This window comes from Lutra lutra, chromosome 11, assembly GCF_902655055.1.
Source record: "Lutra lutra chromosome 11, mLutLut1.2, whole genome shotgun sequence".
Classification (NCBI taxonomy): domain Eukaryota; kingdom Metazoa; phylum Chordata; class Mammalia; order Carnivora; family Mustelidae; genus Lutra; species Lutra lutra.
The window spans coordinates 85,270,264-85,289,745 of record NC_062288.1 but is presented as its reverse complement, the minus strand read 5'-3'; the positions used below and the strand labels follow the sequence as shown (position 1 = coordinate 85,289,745).

General features: G+C 46.8%; 1 protein-coding gene across 15 annotated transcripts; it reads right to left on the bottom strand.

Annotated features, from left to right (window-relative positions):
* Positions 1-636: 636 nt before the first annotated feature.
* Positions 637-18,689, bottom strand: GARIN1B (golgi associated RAB2 interactor 1B). Of its 15 annotated transcripts, none has more exons than XM_047696008.1 (9): positions 18,550-18,689; positions 13,849-14,016; positions 12,933-13,325; positions 10,925-11,109; positions 9,560-9,812; positions 7,973-8,094; positions 5,515-5,570; positions 2,622-2,791; positions 637-1,821 (listed from the first exon to the last, which is right to left on the bottom strand). In XM_047696008.1, exons 3-8 carry the CDS (start codon positions 13,179-13,181, stop codon positions 2,622-2,624), a joined length of 1,035 nt encoding a protein of 344 aa, XP_047551964.1. In that variant the 5' UTR covers positions 13,182-13,325; positions 13,849-14,016; positions 18,550-18,689; the 3' UTR covers positions 637-1,821. The 15 variants fall into 15 exon arrangements, with proteins under 15 accessions (XP_047551964.1, XP_047551962.1, XP_047551968.1 ...); XM_047696006.1 differs by having other exon boundaries at positions 5,515-5,565; XM_047696012.1 differs by having other exon boundaries at positions 5,515-5,561.
* Positions 18,690-19,482: the final 793 nt, after the last annotated feature.

The window sequence follows — 19,482 nt, the reverse complement described above, 5'->3', positions numbered from 1 at the left end:
CCCAGGAGCAGCAATAGATTGTGGGATTAGTGTGTGGAAGGATTACTGGACTCAGGGAAAGACAGGAGGTAGTGGAGCTGGAGAGAGGGATTCATGGAGTGGGGTGCAGTTATTAACAACAAACTCTAGGATAAAATCACAAGAGTCAGTGGCTGATGAGGGTAGTGGGCGGGATTACTGGGGTACAGCATGCTGCTCAAGGAACCTCGACCAGGGCATGGGGGGGTTCATCTAGGTGGATACTGAAATCACCAACAATTAGGACAAAACCCATCCCTGGAAAGAGTGATGGTGATCCAGGACCTTACCTTTTAGCCCTCCAACCCTTTTAATTACTCCAGTGTTGGAAAAGACCCTCATAGGCTATCTTAAATCAGAGCAAGACATCTGAAAAAGCTTTCTAATTGGAAAGTTGGTTGAAATACTCATAGTCTATTTTTTATTGAATGTGAAATATTGTGTTTTTTATTTTTTTAATTAAATTTAATTTTTTAAAAGATTTATTTATTTGACAGAGATCAGAAGCAGGCAGAGAGAGAGAGGAGGAAGCAGGCTCCACGCCGAGCAGAGAGCCCTATGCAGGGCTCGATCCTAGGACCCTGGGACTGTGACCTGAGCTGAAGGGAGAGGCTTTAACCCACTGAGCCACCCAGGTACCCCTGAAATATTGTGTATTTTAAATAAAGTGGCCAGTCTGTGAGCCATGAGACACACACTCCTTGGTGACTCCCTTGATCTGTAATTTGTGAACCTCTGATTTTACCTTTACTCTAAGCCTGGAGCCTCTGACTTACTTATGTTTTGAGGTAGGACCGCCTCTCTGTGGAATCACTGGTTTCATAAGCACTAACAAGGTATGTCAACATTTAAAGGGGGTGTCAGATGCAAAAGAAATTGAGCTAGTGTCTATAGGACTGAGACCACAGCCAGCTTAGAATGTTGGACTATGAAAGAGAAAGTCCCCCTACCTCACACACCTTATCTTAATACTGCCTCCTGAGGAACCTTTCTGCAGCCTCAAACCCAACCCTTCATTTGAAACACCAGAGCCAGACTAGCAAATCCAAGTTAGGGAATGTGCTTAGGAAGAAGATGCAAAGCTTGAATCAAAAGAGGGACTAACAATAACAAAAATAAAATAAAATAAAATAAAATAAAATAAAAAAGGGAAAAAAGGAAACTTCAGGAGAGGCCCTTGGCTGGAATTGTTTTTAGTCCCTCATAGTTATCCAGAATAATTGGCACAGAGAAGAAAACACATTTGTTTGGGTATATGGCCTTACTTTCAAGTTTTAAATTAGATAAATAGAAGCTTCGTGAGGCATCTCTCAGTGGTGTATTTCTTCTCTTTTCCTCTTTGGCTTCTCATTTGGGTCCCTTCTGTTTATTTCTGTTACCACCTTTCTGTGAGATCTCCCCTCTCCTCTGACTTCCTCCCTCCACCTCCTCTTCACCGCCATTTTGTTTTCTTCCCCTCTCCGTCAGTCCTGCTTCCCTTTCCTTTCTTCTCTTCATCTCCATCACAGCTTCCTGTTCCCACCCTGGTGGTGATAACGGAGGTGAGGTAGGATGGTGGTGGTGTGGACCAGAGTTGCGTAGAGGAATGATGCTGGAATGATGCCCTTACCCGGAGCCATGCTCCCAAATGGTTCTCCAAGGAAAGGCTATGCTGTCAACATGAGGAGACTCTTATTTTTCCTTAGTTGTAGCTTTCTCCTTCCCTACATCAGACAGAGTCCCTCAGAAAGCCAAATGTGAGTGGTGTTGGCGAGGGCCGCATAGATTCTCCCCAGTGCGCAAAAGGGGTTCAGATAGAATTTCCTGTTAGTGTAGGGGAGAAAAATGTCCAATGAGATACAGCTTGCCTAAAAAACTCGTCTGTGGACACAAAGATACTTAAGGTAGTTTTTTAATTGTCAACTCTTAATAACAGGCATCTCATAAGGGTTAGTGTTATATTGATATTATTTGGCTGGAGAAAACACAAGCCACTCCTCCCTTCTTTAGAGATCTCTCTCTGGTCAGACAGAGGCACATAGGAAATACTTAATGAATATTGGCCAAACGAATATATGGATGGGGATGAACCTTTGGCACATGGAAAGATAAAGGCTGGGCTCCAGAGAAGTATCACCCCCTAGCCCATGCTTTCTGGCCTAGTTCCTTCTCGTTTGTTCTGTGAACATTGGGGCTCCCCAAGAGCTCTGGAAAGGAAAAGGAAAAGGAAGAGCCAGCTTCTCACTCCCTCAAAGCCAGAGGGAGGGACTGTGCTTCGGAGGAGGACAGGAGGACACAGCCCCTCCCACACAGCGGGGAGAAAGCAGGTCTAGCCACAACAGTGTTGTCCTGGTCTCTGTCCCTTCAGAGCCACTGGTAAGAACTCCCAGGGGCCTCTAGGGGGGCTCTGGAGCTGCCACATTTAGGATTTCACTCAACCCAGTTGGAGATAGAGAAGAACCGGGAAGGAACAAACAGAACCGAGGTGGCTTTGGCTGGCACCCCCCCACTCCCACCCACCACCTCCTGGAATCACCCCCAGGCCCCTAGGACCTGAACCCAGGCCTGAAATGGGACTCCAGAGCTGTCCCATGAAGACAGTCAGATTATTTTCAGCACAGTACCTATATGAGTGGGGCCAGCTGTAGCCCCGTGGAGGCTGCCAGGGTGCTGAGGAGCGAAAGAGGCTGCGGCCCAGAGGGGTTCTCTCTTTCCCACTCTCCATAACTGAGCGAATTTCTCCAGCTGAGGTCGCGGATGCAAGGGATGCCATCCTCTCTGTGAGTCTCTCTCTCTAGGTCATAAAGGGAATGCATTTGTTTGTACCTTTAATTCACAGAGCAGTCTTGCAGTCATGGCCCAACACTGGTGGGGTGCTTCTTAGGAGCCAGGCATGGTCCCCAACCATCATGTGCCTTAAAGCTCTTTTAATTCTCACGAGGAGCTGGAGAGATCAGCGCTGCTGCGGTCCCCATCTTACTAGGACTCTGAGGCCCAGTGCGGTTAAGTCACTTACCCAGGGTCATATAATGAGAAGTCAGAGCCAGAATTCAAAGCCAGGCAGTTAGAGCCCATGTTTTAACTATTCTATCATTTGAACCAGGCAGTGCCAGTAAAAGGAGGGAACCAATACGGCTTGGAGAGGATCACTGAGTGAACTTCCCAAGGAGATTCAGCTAGCTGAACTGGCAATGGCCTTGAACCCAGATGCCCTTCAGCCTGAGCCTGTTCTCAGTCCACTTGGCTTCAGCTACCATAAAGGTGGCTTGCCGCCCAACAGCTTTGGCATAACCTGGAATCATGTTAGAAACGCACAATACTGTCTTAAAATCTGCATTTTAACGAGATCTCCTGGGGGCTGCTTGCACACTATAGTTTAGGAAGCACTGCAGTGGGGCCGCACTACCCACTGATGGGGGAGTTGAAAGGTTCAGCCACACAGGTAAGCCTTGGGACACTGGTTTTTCCAAAGGTAGCTCTCTCTTTCTTTTCATCCAGAAGTTCCCAGAGGCTGGGGTATAATTGTCCTTCCAAACTCAAAGGGTATACTATATGGACCAAAGAGTTGAAAAAGGGTTCCTTCAGTTCCAAGGAAAGTAAAGGGTCCTGGGGACATCCTAGGATGATTCATTGAAATCAGCCTTAGGACAGCATGGGCGTCGTAGTTCCCGTGACAACACATACCTCATGATTCTGAAATTCCAGCTGTTCTCTCAAGTCCTAGAAATAAGTGTGACTTATTCTGTCTTCTTCAACCATAATCTCATGGAGTATGTTTTGAGTGTGTGTGTGTGATGGAATGTTTGTGTGAAAACACTAATGCATCATCATTGTATCATCGCTCACATGACATGAGAATGCATTCTCAGGCTTGGGGGAATATGGACCCGGGTCAACTCTACCCACCATTTAGAGCAGGGACTGGATGACCCGGCAGCCTCCAGGCTGAATTCGCTCTCCAGATATGTTGTGTTTGCCCACTAAGTATCAGCCTGGACTGTGTTTTAGTTTTTATGGGGGAGGGGCTGTGTTACGTAAGAATCCAGATTTTTGGCTTTTGTGGAGAAATCAGAGTATCTGGCAATACCAGGCTTGTGTTCCACCATGGTGAATACTGAAGGCTTCATGGAAACCTTCACTTTCTTGATGCTACCCTCCCCATCACCTCCTACTCCCTCCTCAGTGCTGAAACCAAGGGTCAGTCCAGCTGGGGTGTAACTCACAATGGAGTGGAGAGAAAAGTCAGCCATTTCTTACAGGACACCTAGACTCCCTACCCATTCATAGCACCTGCAGACATTTGAGTTGCAATCCCTGGACTGGATGAAAGTCGGCAGAGCTTCTTTGAGATCTACGCATTCCTCTAAATTCCTAAATATAATACGATATTCTGGCTGCCTCCTGAACCAGTTTGGAGGAATAATTTATTAGTGGTGTGGTGCGTGGATATTTCTCGAGCTCCCTTTGCGTTCCTAATCCTGGGCTTGCCACTGCAGATAACTCAGAGGCATGAGAAGAATGAATATTGGTTGAAGAAATGAGACTTAAGCCTATGAAACAAGTAAGGAATAATGGGAGAGAGGTTATGACCAAGGAAGGATTAGTCTGGAAAGATAGGTAGGATTGCGGGTGGAGCATCAGGGGGAAGGGAGCAGACGGGATGAATAACACATAGGGAAGGATAGCTAAGGCTTACCTAGCGCAGATTTGGGCTGGAGAAAAAGATGGGGCACAGGGCTTCTATTTGAGGGGGAGAAAGGGATCTGGTGAGATGGGGAAGGTGGGGAAGTTCGCACAGGGTCATGCATGCCAAAAAGAGTGGATCTGGGGTAAACTAGAACCTGGGAATATCTAGGGAACCGGCTGCTGTTTCCAGAATGTGTCATGCACTTTCACACAGACTCTGTCTCTCAGAAGGCTCTGCCTCTTCTTCTTCTGCCGGCCCTGCCTGTACCCCTCCTCCATGACTCAGCTCATAGGCCCTCCCCAGCAGCCTCCTGGGGGGAGCGAGGGACCCCTGTCTTTGTGCTCCCAAGGTATCCCAGGCATGAGTTCTGAATGTTTCCTAGAAGGAGAGGTTTTGTGATTTCAGGATCTACCCATCTGACCACCAAATTATAAACCTTTTTGAGGGGATACTGTGTCCTCCTTCATTGGGACCTCACAGTGTTGGGCACTTACCAAGGGCTCCCTGCATGTTTTGGAATGAGTAAATGAATGAATAAACTAGCAGATGATCACTGACAGGCCAGGTATGTGGTGATAAGGCAGATTAGGGTAGAATCTGTGGGAGTAGAACTGAAGGAAAGCATATCAGAAACATTTCAAAGAGAGAAATTGCTAAGACTTGCTGCCAAATTGAGCATGGTGGCCAAAAGCCTAGAGGAAGTCAGACTCAGGTATGGAAGGACAACAGAGATCTGAGGAAGCTGGGATGGGGAGCTGGAGGAGACCTTCTTCCTACATCTGTGGGGCAGAAAGTTCTCCGAGACATGGGTGCCCTGTTCCCTCCGTTACCTGAGCTGTCCCTTTTGGTCTGTGTCTTTTTGCTGCTCCTGGAACTCCAGCCATTTCAGGATCAAGGAAACGAAGGTCAAAAGGAAAAGAACAGAGCGTGAAATTCTCATTTCAAATCTTGTTTCTAGTCATATTTTTCTTGATGCAAAAGCTTTAGAGGCAGATATAAATATGAAAAAGGCCAGCTGCGGCTACCCTGGTAACAAAGTACCTGAAGAAAAACTAGGGAAGGGGGAGGGGAGAGGGGGGTGAGGTGGGAGCAGAGCCCTTGCTGCTGCTTTTGCTGAGGAAAAGTGGGTGCGACTCCATCTGTTTGGTCCTTTGTCTCAGCCTTTCATTTTATTTGCTGTAAGTTGCTTGTTGTTGCCAATGTGCAAAAACTGATAGAATTGTGACCAGACTAGAACCTGCCTGGATGAGGAGAGAGAAACCATCACTGGAGGCTTCGTTCTGGGAAATTAAAGAGAAGAGACCAAATGTCCGTCCAAAGCAATTCCTGAGAGAACAGTGAAGCAAAAATTCATTGCTCCCTGTTTCTCACAGCCCTCTGATCCATTCGGGATATGACAGCCCAGATGAGGTTGCCTCAGTTTACCGGCCGGCCTCTTCACACCTAGGCTCCCTCCCTTCAAATCAACTGTCACCTGGACAGCCAGCGTCACCTTGGATCACATCACTTCCCAGTTTAAAATGAGGCTGAGGCTCCCACTCCACTAAAGCTTTAATTCATTCACAGGGCTTCCCAGGCCCTGGCTCAGCTCTGCCCACTTCTCCTTCCGTCCTCCCATCACCGCCATTTCTGCACTGGCCCACCCTCCCTTTTTCTAAACTCACCAATCTCTTCCTCAGGATGAAGCCTCATTTGCTCCCTTAACCTCTGCAGCTTTCTCCACCCTTCCTCTGGGTAGAGCCTATTTCTCCTTCTGGCCTTAAGTCCCCTCTGACCTTCCAGAAATATTAAAAGTTGCCTGTGCCAGAGATTGACAACAGGCCCGTAGACCCCCTTCTTCCTTCCTTCTGTGGGCGAGAGCCTCTGACTTTGTATTGGGCACGTGGCTACACACGCTGGTGAGTGCATTTCCCAGCTCCCTTGTAGCTGGGTGTGGCCAGGTGACTGAATGGTGGCCAGGAGTATAAATAGAAGCAAACGGTAATGACAAAAGAAAAACCCATGATTTCAGATTTTGAGAGGGTCAGTAAGTTGCTTCAATATATCTTGCTCTACTAGAGTCCAGGGGTCTCCAGCTCAGCAATGTGACATCTCACCCAGAAATTTCTTAACTACAGATCTCTGTAGTTAAGCCTCTGATACATACATAGAGTGACAACTTCCGGTATAAATTCTTAGGCAGTGGGCAACTGACACATCTTTCTCTTGCATGAATACTTTTCTACTTCCAGCCCACGTTTGAGTTAATAATACAAGTTAATATTTATTGAGGATTTCCTCCGTCCACCTTTGAATCTGCTGAGGAGCATGCCAAGGACTGATGTGTATGAGCTCATGTCACCTTACACTATCTGGGTGAGGTTGGCACTACCATCATTTATTTCCATTCTGCAGATCTGAACCCTTGGGGCCAGAAAAGTGAAGCAATGGGCCCAAGGGCTCACAGTCAGAGCAGTGCTTGGGGCCCAGGGCTGGGTGAGCTCTGAACTGCTATAAGAGATTGTCCCCTCCAACTCTGCTGGTTCACTCCTGGCACTGAGAAAAAAAGCCTTTCTTTCCTTTTCTTTTCTTTCCTCTCCTCTCCTCTCCCCTTCCTCCCTCCCTCTCTTTCTTTCTTTTCTCTCTCTCTCCTTCCTTCCTGGTTTTTCTCTTCTGGTGACATTTCCTAACTTATTTCTGTCCACCCTTTTCTTTTAAACCACAAATCAAGATTGCCAGGACCCCGATTTCCCACATCATCTTTGCCCTCTGGTCGCAGTGCCCTATGGTCCAAGTGCTCTCAGTGCCTGTCAGCCCTAAGGCACCTGCACATACAGGGACATTTCCCCAGGCACAGAGGACATGGGCTGGTACAATGGACCTTTCCAGAACAGATTATCCATTTAGAAAGCAACCATAGAAGCTTCCTGAAGGCTAAGCAGAGGCCAGGGGAAGAGGTAGAGGAACTCAATGAGTAGACAATGTTTTTACTTTTTCTCCCTAAGGACTAGGAACTGGGTTAGAAATTAGGTTTTCCTTTCCCACCTATGCTACTAACTTACTCTTCTTGTCGAAGAGTTACTTTTTATTTTGTACAACATTCCTCTGGAGTCAGGCCCACCACTCTGGCTGTGTGGAGGAGACTAAGGCAAAGAGAACCGGGTAAAGGTTATTCTGAATCAAGGATAAAACCTGGATCCTGAGTGGCAGCATTTCACGCTCCTCCCTTTGCTTGGTTTCTGGATCTTAGGGCCCAGGCCATCTGGGCTGTGGCAGGGACGGGAGGCTGGCCTGATTTAAGGCACATACCTGAACTCATTGTGCTGGTGCAAGTCAGCAAAAATCTGAGAGAGCGCCTCACTCTCCCCCTTGGCCATCAGCTGCATGAGGCTCTCGCTGGGCTGAGAGACTTGGGGTTTCTTCTGTACTGACTAGGTGGAGGAAAAAAACAAAGCCAGGTGGTTAAGACCTTGGGGTCTCTGCATCTTCCTAATCACAGTCCAGACATGAAGGTGCTGGAACTGGGGCTCTTCCTCTGGGCTGCTGGGTCAGCTGCTCAGAGGGGCCATTCTGAGGCCATCTCTGTTTGTTTCTGTCCCCTGAATTGTTATAAATAGCCTTTGGTGCCTTAAGGATAATACTGTCATTGAAAACTTTAGACGTAATTTAGTAGATCATCTATTCTTCTTTTTTTTTAAATTTTATTTATTTATTTGACAGACAGAAGTCACAAGTAGGCAGAGAGGCAGGCAGAGAGAGGGGGGGAGACAGGCTCCCTGTTGAGCAGAGAGCCTGATGTGGGGCTTGATCCCAGGACCCTGAGATCATGACCTGAGCTGAAGGCAGAGGCTTTAACCCACTGAGCCACCCAGGCGCCCCTAGATCATCTATTCTTATGAACGTATTCTTCATACGTTCCTGAACAGACTATTCTTATAAATTTTAGTAAAGCTTCTGCTACTTAGTTTTGTATTTAAATGTAGGGAGATCAAATATCCATTGTAGGAATTTAATAGATGTTTTAAAAATTAATTTCTCGGGGCACCTGGGTGGCTCAGTTGCTAAGCAACTGCCTTTGGCTCAGGTCGTGATCTCGGGGTCCTGGGATGGAGCCCTGCATCGGGTCCCCTGCTCAGTGGGGAGCCTGCTTCTTCCTGTCCCTCTGCTGCTCCCCCTGCTTGTGCTGTCTCTCTCTGTGTCCAATAAATAAATAAAACCTTTAAAAATTTTTTAAAAATGACCCAGCCATTACATTCCTTAGAATCTACCCAAGACAAATGAAACATACATCTATGCAAAAACTTGTACACAAATGTTCCCATCAGCATTATTCATAATAGTCAAAAACTGGAAACAATCCAAATGGCCAATTGGTGAATGGATAAACAACACGTGATATATCCATACACCGGAATGCTAATCTGCAATGAAGAAGAAAACAGATAGTCTGTGATTGTGCAGAAGTGGCCTCATGCTACAATCTAGATGAGCCTGAAAAACACCATGCTAAGGGAAGGAAACCAGGCACAAAAGACTAGTATCGTAGGATTTCATTTATACGAAATTTCTAAGAAATAAGAAATTATAGAGACTGCCTTGGGCAGTGGCTGCGTAGGGCAGGAAAATAGGGATATTTGAAGGACTGCGCATGGGCACAAGGGAATTTGTAGGGTGATGGTTGCCCAACTCTGTACTGTTACTGAGAACGCTGTGCGGTGCGCTTGAAAGGGTTGGGTTTTATGGCCGTAAATTATGCCCCCAATAAAGCTGATTAGCAAAGGTCTAAAGCAGGGATCGCCTTCACGGGGTGCTCACCTATGAGCTCACCTACCAGCTCACCTAAACTCCACAGTTCGACTCTGGCCTTTGCTGGAGGGGGCAATGGTGCCCACTTACGTGAGTGTCTCCCGAGGGGCTGCAGCTGATCCTGGGTACCAGACAGTGAGTGAAAAGGATCCTTGGGTCCTTGGTGGTAATGGACAGCCCCGTATGCAGAATTTGCACCAGCCGGATCCAGAAGTGGAAGACAGTCTCAGGATGGTCCTGGTGGAGCCTCAGGTAGTAGATCTTCTCAGTGACTGTCCTCAATCGCAAGATGCGTTGAAGCCGGTCACAGACCTGGAACTCCACGAACTTCAGTGGGAGGATCCTGAAGCCACAAGAGAAGACACACCGTGGCAGCCCTGTGGCTTCTGATCCAACCCCGTCTTCGTTAATATGAGGAGTGTCTCCTACAGGACTGAGGCTTTCAGGGGTAGGAGAGAGAATGCTCAGCACCGTGGTGCTCACATTTGCAGAGACCAGATTCACCTGGGGAGCTTGTTTAAAACGCAGACACCTGAAGAAATCCCCTGCAACTCAGATTCGGTGGGTCTGGGGTGTCGCCCTGAAATCTGCCATGATTCTCAGGCTGGTGTTCCCTGGGATCCTGCTTGAGAGAGATAGCCCTGGGGTAAGGTGGCTGGGTAGCAGGAGTTTCCAGTTTCTTTCTTGATAGCATAAAGGAACTGCCCTTCTCTGCCACAGAGTGGCGCTGTCTAGCCTGTCCGTTCATTGACCCCAGTGCTTTCACTACTCTTCCCAAAGGGGCTAAAGTTCAAGGAACTGGGCTGGGCTTTCTATAGGTATGCCCAGAACATAGAGGCAAGGTTTATCACGGAGCCGACATGGAGGAATGAAGGGTTTGTCTGGATTTCTGGGAATCTCTAGAGATTCTTGAGATATCCTACAGATTACTTATATCAAAAAGGACTGTTTCTTCCCAGAGGAGTCTGAGGTCACTGTATGTTAGTTTTAAGGGAGACTTAGTTCCACTCGTTTTACCAGTAGGAAAACTGGGATGAGGCAGATAGCCTTGAGACTCAAAAATGATTCGAGTCGTTGGCTACCGAAGGCTGGAACCCGTGTCTCATAACTAGTGCTCTATCTGTCGGACCTCACTGCTTCCTTGCCCCTTGGCCCAAGGCGGGGAGACTTCCTACGGATTCAGTGGGTGAGAGCAGCAAGAAGGAAAGCGGGTGTGCTGACTGGCTTTTCATTGCTGACCACATAACACTTCTCTTTTCCACCCCATCTCCCCTGCAACCTTGGTCTTAATGCTTCCAGTGCACGCTCTCTCTTGGGCTACTGTTGTCTAAAAAAGTAATGTCACTGCTAGTGACTTCTCTGTTTCTCCCTACTTTGAGTTGAGTCACAAAGCAGCCTCTGCTTTGGGTCCACCCCTCACCCCATTCATCCTCTGTTCGCATCTCTATTGCTTACCTCTTCAGCTTGATGTTTGGAGCCGTAGATGGTCTGTTCCATGTCTGGCTCTGTCCCTGGTGCCATTTGACACTAGCCATGAGGAGGATATTGGGAAGGGGCAGGCAGGGCACGGAGGAGGTTACCCCAAGGGCCATGGTGTTGGAGGGTTTGTAGATGTCTATCCAGTTCCTGCCCTTTCTGACCTGCAAAGCAGCCCGAGGGGCACAGCCTGAGCATTGGGCAGAAGCAGCAGTGTACTCTAGCAGAGGTGGTCTCTCAACCTCAGTCCTATCCACATTTGGAACTGGCTAATTCTTTGTTTGGGGGAGGGGGCTTTCCCAACCAAGGCACGATGGTTACGCAGTCTCCATCTCTATGCACTAAAGGCTAGTAGCAACCCTTCCCCACGCCCTGCCTCCCAAGTTGGGACCATCAATAGTATCTCCAGAGGTTGCCAAATGCCCCCCGGTGGTGACCAGCGAAATCAACACCTGTTGAGAACCACTGTTTAAACCTATATGGCTTCAACAACTGGAGGAGTATTTCCCCGACCACCTACTAAAAATTGCCCACAAGAACTATAACCCAAGAGTTCCCGGTCCTGTGTCACATTTCTGTGACTCCTTCCCACACTGTTTCCTGGATTTTCTTTGAAAAATGTGTCCTTACTCCATTCTTTGAGGGGCCCTATTACCTCCTGCACTTTCCCTTGCAGCCCCCAAGGTCTGTTTATTCTGGGTTCCACTCGGCCAGAGGAAAGGAAGAACAGGCAAGGAAATAAAAATGCACAGAGACACCCCGGGGTGGCGTGGTTGGTTAAGAGGCTGACTCTTCATTTTGGCTGAGGTCACTATCTTGGGGTCCTGGGATAAAGCCCATCCCACATCCAGTTGTGGACTCTGTGCTCGGTGAGGAGTCTGCTTGAGTTTCTCTCCCCCTCCCACCCCTCCCTCTGTGCAGTGCACTCGCACATGCTCTCTTTCTGTCTCAAATAAATAAATAAATCTTTATTCTTTTTTTTCCTCTCTCTCATTTTCTTTCTTTTTAAAATATTGTATTTATTTGACAGAAAGAGACAGCAAGAGAGGGAACACAAGCAGGGGGAGTGGGAGAGGGAGAAGCAGGCTTCCTGCTGAGAAGGGTGCCTGATGAGGGGCTCGATGCCAGGACCCTGGGATCATGACCTGAGCCGAAGGCAGATGCTTAACAACTGAGCCACCCAGGTGCCCCAATAAATGAATCTTTAAAAAAAATGCCCCAAGTGCCCTTTGTACTTGCACCTTTGCTTCCTGGGTTCACATGCAACAACCAGCTTGGGCCAATCCCTTTTATAAATAGAGGAAACTATGGGGCGCCTGGGTGGCTCAGTGAGTTAAGCCGCTGCCTTCGGCTCAGGTCATGATCCCAGGTCCTGGGTTCAAGCCCCACATCGGGCTTTCTGCTCAGCAGGGAGCCTGCTTCCTCCTCTCTCTCTGCCTGCCTCTCTGCCTACTTGTGATTTCTCTCTGTCAAATAAATAAATAAAATCTTTTAAAAAAATAAATAAATAAATAAATAAATAGAGGAAACTAGGATTCAGGGCATGCAGATCACTTGCACAATGACACCCCCTGACAAGAAGGCAGAGACCCTGAGCCCCGGTCCCTCTTGGGGCCCTGCTCCTGCTCTTTCACCAAACAGCATTTCTGCTACAAAGCCTCCCAGGGCAGCCCCCTTCACTGCCTCCTCTTTGTTCACCTCTTGGGGCTGACAGCCTGGAGAAGGAAGCACATTGAGGGGTTCGGATACCAAGTCCTCTACTCAGAGCAGAGAACACCTGACCTCTGTCCCCACGATGACAAGTGTCTGCAGAAAAAGCTCTGTGTGGGGCTCAGCAAAGTCAGGGTCATCTGCATTCCAGGCCCACTGACTTCTCCTTCCCTCAGTGCTCACTCTACTCCAGGCCCCGGGACAGACTCTCCCAGCCACATCTTGGGAACAAGTTGAGAAGAATCAAGGAGTGCTATTGTGAGCGACCCAAGGGTACCTGGACAAAGTTGCTTTCAAACACCACTGAGTCAGGAAACAGGTTGAATTCTGGAGAACGAAGCATCTGGCAGAGAAGTCCCTCCTCCACACCCAAGCCCACTCCAGGGTTCGGCTCCCCATCCACAGATAAGAGGCCCCTGACTTCTTCCCAGGCATTCAGGGAAGGGAATGTTGGAAAAGATCTTGTGACTTTTACTGTCTTCTTTGATTTCCACCGAGTCTTTCTCTGTGGAACTGATGACAACATTTCCGCACATGCTCAGGGGCCTGCTGCAAGTTTGGCCTGGTATCTCTCTCTTCCCTCCTGGCCCCGGGCAGCTGGCCAAGGCCTGGGACCGCCAATCAGCTCACAATGATGAATGGATGACATCATGAAAAAACCAGGGCAGGCCTGTGGGAAAGGAAAATGCAGAGGGGCCTCTCTTTTCCTGCAGAGGGCTTGTTTCTGCCCTAATAGTCCCCAGCCCCTGTCCGGAACCCGGGGACATAGTGCCCCCAGAGGTTGCTGGGAAAGGGGTGAGCCAGGCAAGAAGCAAGGAAGGAAAGCTGCTGGGAGGGTATTTTCTTCCCTGCCTTTCAACCCTCCCTTAATCTTTTTTTTTTTTTTTTAAAGATTTTATTTATTTATTTGACAGAGAGAGAGACAGTGAGAGAGGGAACACAAGCAGGGGCAGGGGGAGAGGGAGAAGCAGGCTTCCTGCCGAGCAGGGAAGCCGATAAGAGACTTGATCCCAGAACTCTGGGATCATGACCTGGACGGAAGGCAGCTGCTTAACTGACTGAGCTGCAGGGAATCCTTAACTCTCCCTTACTCTTAATGCAACCTACCCCAAGCAGTTTCAAGGGCTGTTGTCTATTTCAAACCCCACCTTTCCCAGCTGTGATGAGGCTGTGTTTATCCGGAGGACACTTACCTGTCTTGGAAGGAATCGCAGGGCTCTGCCTGGGTAGTTACTTCTGCAGGTCTGTTTCCCTCAGGAGGTCACACTGAAGGAGGAGTCCACGCAATTAGTTTCTTCCCCAGAGGCTGGCTCTGTGAGGGTGCCCAGCGGAGAAGGGGGAACCGCCTTGGGCCAGTTCTGCTAGATCAACGAGACATTCCCCCTCTCAGAGAGTGACAGCATTCCTCAGCCTGGAGTCGGAGAAAGCAAGAGCCCCAAACCCTGCAGTGGCTAGGTCAAGGGCAAAGAAGGAAGCAGGCTGACTGCGATTCAAGTCCGCTTCAGGGAAGAATCATATTCTAATTTGGACGAAATTCCGGAATTTACTAAGCTATGTATTATCAAATCAAAATCAAATATGATCAACTCAGAAAAGTAATCGGACAACCAGTGCATGTGATGTACAAGCGTGAAGAATTACTTTTGCATTTCGTTATCAAGTCAGAGCGGCGGCTGAAAGGTCTAGAGGCTCTGCTGACCTGGTTCCATCTGCCCCTCGTCTAGTGGCTTCTAGTTTGCCCGTTCCAGCACCTGAAACCACTCCCTGGTTGGTAAAGCAACTGCCACATTCATGTTCCTTGTTTTCTTCTGTTTATCACGTGGGACAAATGTCCTCCATGGAATGGTCTCTAGGGATGGGATCAAGAGACCCCATTCTGAGGTTGACATTTCTCTGCAAGCAACACACAGTCCAAAAGTGATGGCAGTTAACACGCTGAGATGAGTTGAACTTGCCTGCCACAGTCTAGCTGATTGGTCTAAATACGTAGTTTGTATGTATTTGGCCATTGAGACAGCCAGAAGTCCCCTTCAGTGGGGAAGATGGCTTTTTCTGTTTTCTCTGCAAGTCTGTTTAGCCCATTTCTGTGGTATGTGGAAGAGGGTTTAGCGCCCAGTCTAGAAAGCTAATTACGAGGAAGTGAGCTTTCGGCTCTAAACAGAATCTAAAGCAATACTCAAATGTCTTTAAGATGTCTACCCTTCCTACTTGCCTCTATCAAGCCTTAAAAGCTAGCACAAAAACCATCTGATAGATGCTTAGTTGCCTTTCTCAATATCCATTCTCTCCATTTCCTTATTAATGGTGGAATGGCTGATCTTTAGTCGTGCACAGTTTTCTGGAATAAAGATTACATTTCCTGGCCTCCCTTACAGCTAGGGGTAAGGCCATGTGACTATGTTGTGGCAACAGAGATGTAAGCGCAACCTGCATCTGTGGTGAAGAGACATAGGAGGAAGGGGCATACTTTCTCACTCCTTATAATTTTTTTCCTTCTGGCTAGAATAGAGATTTGACAGCTGGAGCTTGAGCAGCCCCACTGGGCCATGATGTGGCATTCTGCTGATGGTAGGATAGGAAGATAAAAGGGCTCCAGTTCCTTGATGATCATAAAATGGCCATACTAGTCCTTCCTGGACTGCGTGCCTCCAGACTTCCTTTATATATGAGAGAAATAAATTTGGGTTTTCTGTTATACCAAGTCAGGCTTAAAAATTGCTGATACAGGGCACCTGGGTGGCTCAGTCGGTTAAGCATCTGCCTTCGGCTCAGGTCACGAACCTGGGGTCCTGGGATCGAGTCCCACATCAGTCTCCTTGGTCAGTGGGGAGTCTGCTTCTCTTGCCCCTCTGCCCGCCCTCTCTCACCACCACAGTGGTCTTGTCTCCTTGACAATATTGATAGTCAAACTTTGGTTTGAGGCTAAAATCACTTAGTAGTGTTGAGTATCACTTCAAACTTGCTCAGGAGTGACCAGGATACCTGATTGCATATTCAGTTGGGGCTAGACCAGGGTGCTGTGGAGCTTAGAGCTTATACAGTTTTGGAGACACCTAAAAATAAAAATACTGGGGGTGCCTGGGTGGCTCAGTGGGTTAAAGCCTCTGCCTTGGCTCTGGTCATGATCTCGGGGTCCTGGGATTGAGTCCCACATTGGGTCCTCTACTCAGTGGGGAGCCTGCTTCCTCCTCTCTCTCTGCCTGCCTCTCTGCCTACTTGTGATCTCTGTCTGTCAAATAAATAATAAAATCTTAAAAAAATAAAAATATTGGATGGTTGGGGCAGTAAGGAGTTATTGTTTAATGGGTACAGAGTTTTAGTTCAGGAAGATGACAAAGTTCCAGAGATGCGGGCGGTAATGGGCCCCCAACAGTGTGAATGGACGTCATGCCACTGAACTGGATGCTTGAAATGGTACATTTCGTGTCTATTTTACTACAGTAAAACACTTCTAAAACATAAAAAGGAAAATAAATATGGTGTTACCACAAAAATATGATAAAACATTGCCAGAAGCCCTCTTAGGGGCCTGGGAAGTTTCCGTGTGAACAAAGGGCCCTGAAGTATAAGCTTTATTGTCTTCATGGCAAATCTGTCCCATTTAAATCTGTGTCATTATTTTTAAAAAAAACTATTACATAAGCAGTACATGTGCTTGTAGAACATCAGAAAATAGAGACAAGTTTAAAAAACCAACAGCATATTCTTACCTCCCAGAGAACATCACTGCGACAACCATGGGATGTGCGTGTGTGTGTGTGTGTGTGTGTGTGTGTGTGTGTGTGAGACAGAGAGAGAGATGTTATGCTCTAAAAATTGTTTTTAATTTTTTTAGAATCTGTATTATTTAGCCAACACTTTTTACCTTTGTATTTTGGTATACTTTTATCTCCTCTCATCTAATTTCTAGGCCATATTAAAATTTCTCCAATTAACTCCAGTTATTCTTACAACTGATTTATCCAAATCAGTATTCAATCCAGGGAGCACACATCCCCCTTAAGTTTATTTCAATCTAGTTCAGTCCCTTTTTTAGGACACTTACTAGTGGAAGCAATTGAGATCGTGGTCCTACAGAATCTCTCACCTTCTGGATCTGTCTGGTTACTTCCTTGTGGTGTCTAGTTTGCTTGTCTAGCTACTATTTTTCCTGTGAAATAGAATTTGTATCTAAAGGGTTGATGGAGGGACACCTGGGTGGCTCAGTCGTTAAGTGTCTGCCTTCGGCTTAGGTCATGATCCTGGGGTCCTGGGATCAAGTCTCACGACAGGCTCCTTGCTTGGTGAGGAGCCTGCTTCTCCCTCTGCCTGCTGCTCCCCTGCTTGTGCTCTCTCTCTCTCTCTCTGACAAATAAAATAAATAAATAAATATACCATAGGATCTATGTAAGATATTACCCTTTTCTCCCAAAGAATGTCCATAGGAAAATACATTAAAAGAAAATATCTCAAGGGGCGCCTGGGTGGCTCAGTGGGTTAAGCCGCTGCCTTTGGCTCAGGTCATGATCTCAGGGTCCTGGGATTGAGTCCCACATCGGGCTCTCTGCTCAGCAGGGAGCCTGCTTCCTCCTCTCTCTCTACCTGCCTCTCTGCCTGCTTGTGATCTCTCTCTGTCAAATAAATAAAATCTTTAAAAAAAAAAAAAAAGAATATATCTCAGAAGAAAAATGATACCAGGAAATAGAATAAAGTCCTTGACAGGAATCCTCTCTGTACCATCAAAGGACCTTATAGTTCCCATGAAACAAGCAAGTAGACAAACAAAATTAGAGATACCAAAATAAGATAAAAAGGGGACCTGATGAGGTAAGGAGAAAAAAAAAAAAGAAAAACCCGCTCAGTATCTGACAGTCACACTCAAGTATCTGACTGCTCAGTATCTGACAGTCACATTTCCACAAGAAATGGAGGTGACATGACAGCAAACCGAGTCAGTGATATGGTCAGCAGGTCAGAGTCTATCACACTAAGTATAATAAAGAAGGGCAAGAGATGAAAAGAATGGAAAGAAAATGATGGATGTGGGAGACATTTATGTTGACCACACATACAGCTAGAGTCCCTGATGAAGAGAGAACAAATGGAATTGAAAAAGTAGTCAAACACGTAAAAGAAAAAGCCATTTCTGAAACAAAAGACCCAATCTGGCACACAAATGGATTTACTCTATTCCAGGTAAACTGAGTAAAGAAACCACTGAGACCAGTATAGCTCTTGGGAAGTTGCTAAATCTTAAGCACAACAAAAGCATCTTACTACAAACATCTGGATAGAAGAAGCAGACAATCTACCAAGGGGAATATATATTTTTTTAAGATTTTATTTATTTCTTTGACAGAGATCACAAGTAGGCACAGAGGCAGGCAGAGAGAGAGGGGGAAGCAGAGAGCCTGATGCGGGGCTGGATCCCAGGACCCTGGGATCATGACCTGAGCCGAAGGCAGAGGCTTTAACCCACTGAGCCACCCAGGCGCTCCTACCAAGGGGAATAAAATGAGACTGGTTCCAGACTTCAGCAACTTTACATGGGATGAGAAAATGAAATGAAATGAAAATGAAATTCCACAAACAGGATTTACATTTACATACAGGAATGACATCCATTCAAGTATAAAGGAAGCCAACATAATCTTAAAATACTAAGCACATTAGAATAAATAAATCCATAAGCTGGTTCTTGGGGAAAAAATTAGACTATTAGTGACAGTTTAATTTTTTATAAAAGGAAGATGCAGAACATATGATTTGAAATAAGAAAACACAAATAAGTACAAATAACTTCAGGATCCTAGGTAAAAGTAATGACATGAGGCTTACATGAATTACTTATAGTCTAGGTAGTCAAAAGACCTCAAAATGTAGTGACTTAAAATAGAATTTCAATTTGCTCTTACACAGTAGTCCAAAGACGGGCAGTCCTGGGCTGGTGGAGTATCTCTGCCATTGTCAATATGTCACTATTTGTCTCTGGGTTTTAAGGTGGCTGCTCCAGCTCCTGCCATCACGTTTGCATGCTGGCCAGTGAGAAGGGGAGGGCACACTCATTCCTTTTAAGGGCATGACCTAGAAAGGGCATAATCACTTTTGCTCACATCCCATTGGTCGGAATTCAGTCACATGGCCACACCCAGGTGCAAGGGAAGCTGGGAAATGTAGCTTTTAGCTGGGTGGCTGTGAACCCACTCAGAACTGGGGGATTCTGCTATTTATTATTTAAGGATGGGAATATCAGTATACAATCGGCAGCCTCTGCAAAGAAGCCATGTCACAGAAATGCTCCCTCTGACATTCACAGTAAATACATTAATCGTTTTTTTTGTTGTTGTTTTGTTTTGTTTTGTTTTGTTTTTAATTTAACTAGTAGCAACCTAACAAGAGTTTAAGTGGTGGCCAAAAAATAGAACAGAAAATCTGGGTATGGCCTGATACCAGAGAAAGAAAGCTAGTTAATATAATTGTGTGTGTTCTCACAAATTACCTACACCTACTCCTACCTGTCCCAAATTGGGAGAGAGGCAGCCTGAGGGAGTGAGTAATCAGCTCAAGGGAGACAAGAGAAAAATTTGCAAGAGGAGCAGTCCCTGTTGAGGCAGAAAGCTCAGCTGAGCTCTCTGTTCTTTAGATCTTTGGGCTGAGTTGACACATTACCCCATGAGAGCAGGATAAACCCCCAACTAGAGAAGAGGACATTTTTAAACCCTGCCAGGAGAGAGCACAGCCAGGTCCTCCTCACTAGACAGATTGTCCAGAAGAGATTGGAGATAAGAAGTGAATCGGGGTGAAGGTCGAAGAGGCAGGACGTGGCTGTGGGGCTGGGGAGGGGTTGG

Coding starts and splice junctions, on each gene's coding strand:
- GARIN1B (XM_047696002.1), bottom strand. CDS start 13,181: ATGTTGTCATCAGTTCCACAGAGAAAGACTCGGTGGAAATCAAAGAAG. Junction 8,095..9,559: donor GCCCCTCGGGAGACACTCAC/GTAAGTGGGCAC, acceptor TCCTCCACCTAG/TCAGTACAGAAGAAACCCCA. Junction 1,790..2,621: donor AGCTGGCCCCACTCATATAG/GTACTGTGCTGA, acceptor TTTGCGCACTGG/GGAGAATCTATGCGGCCCTC.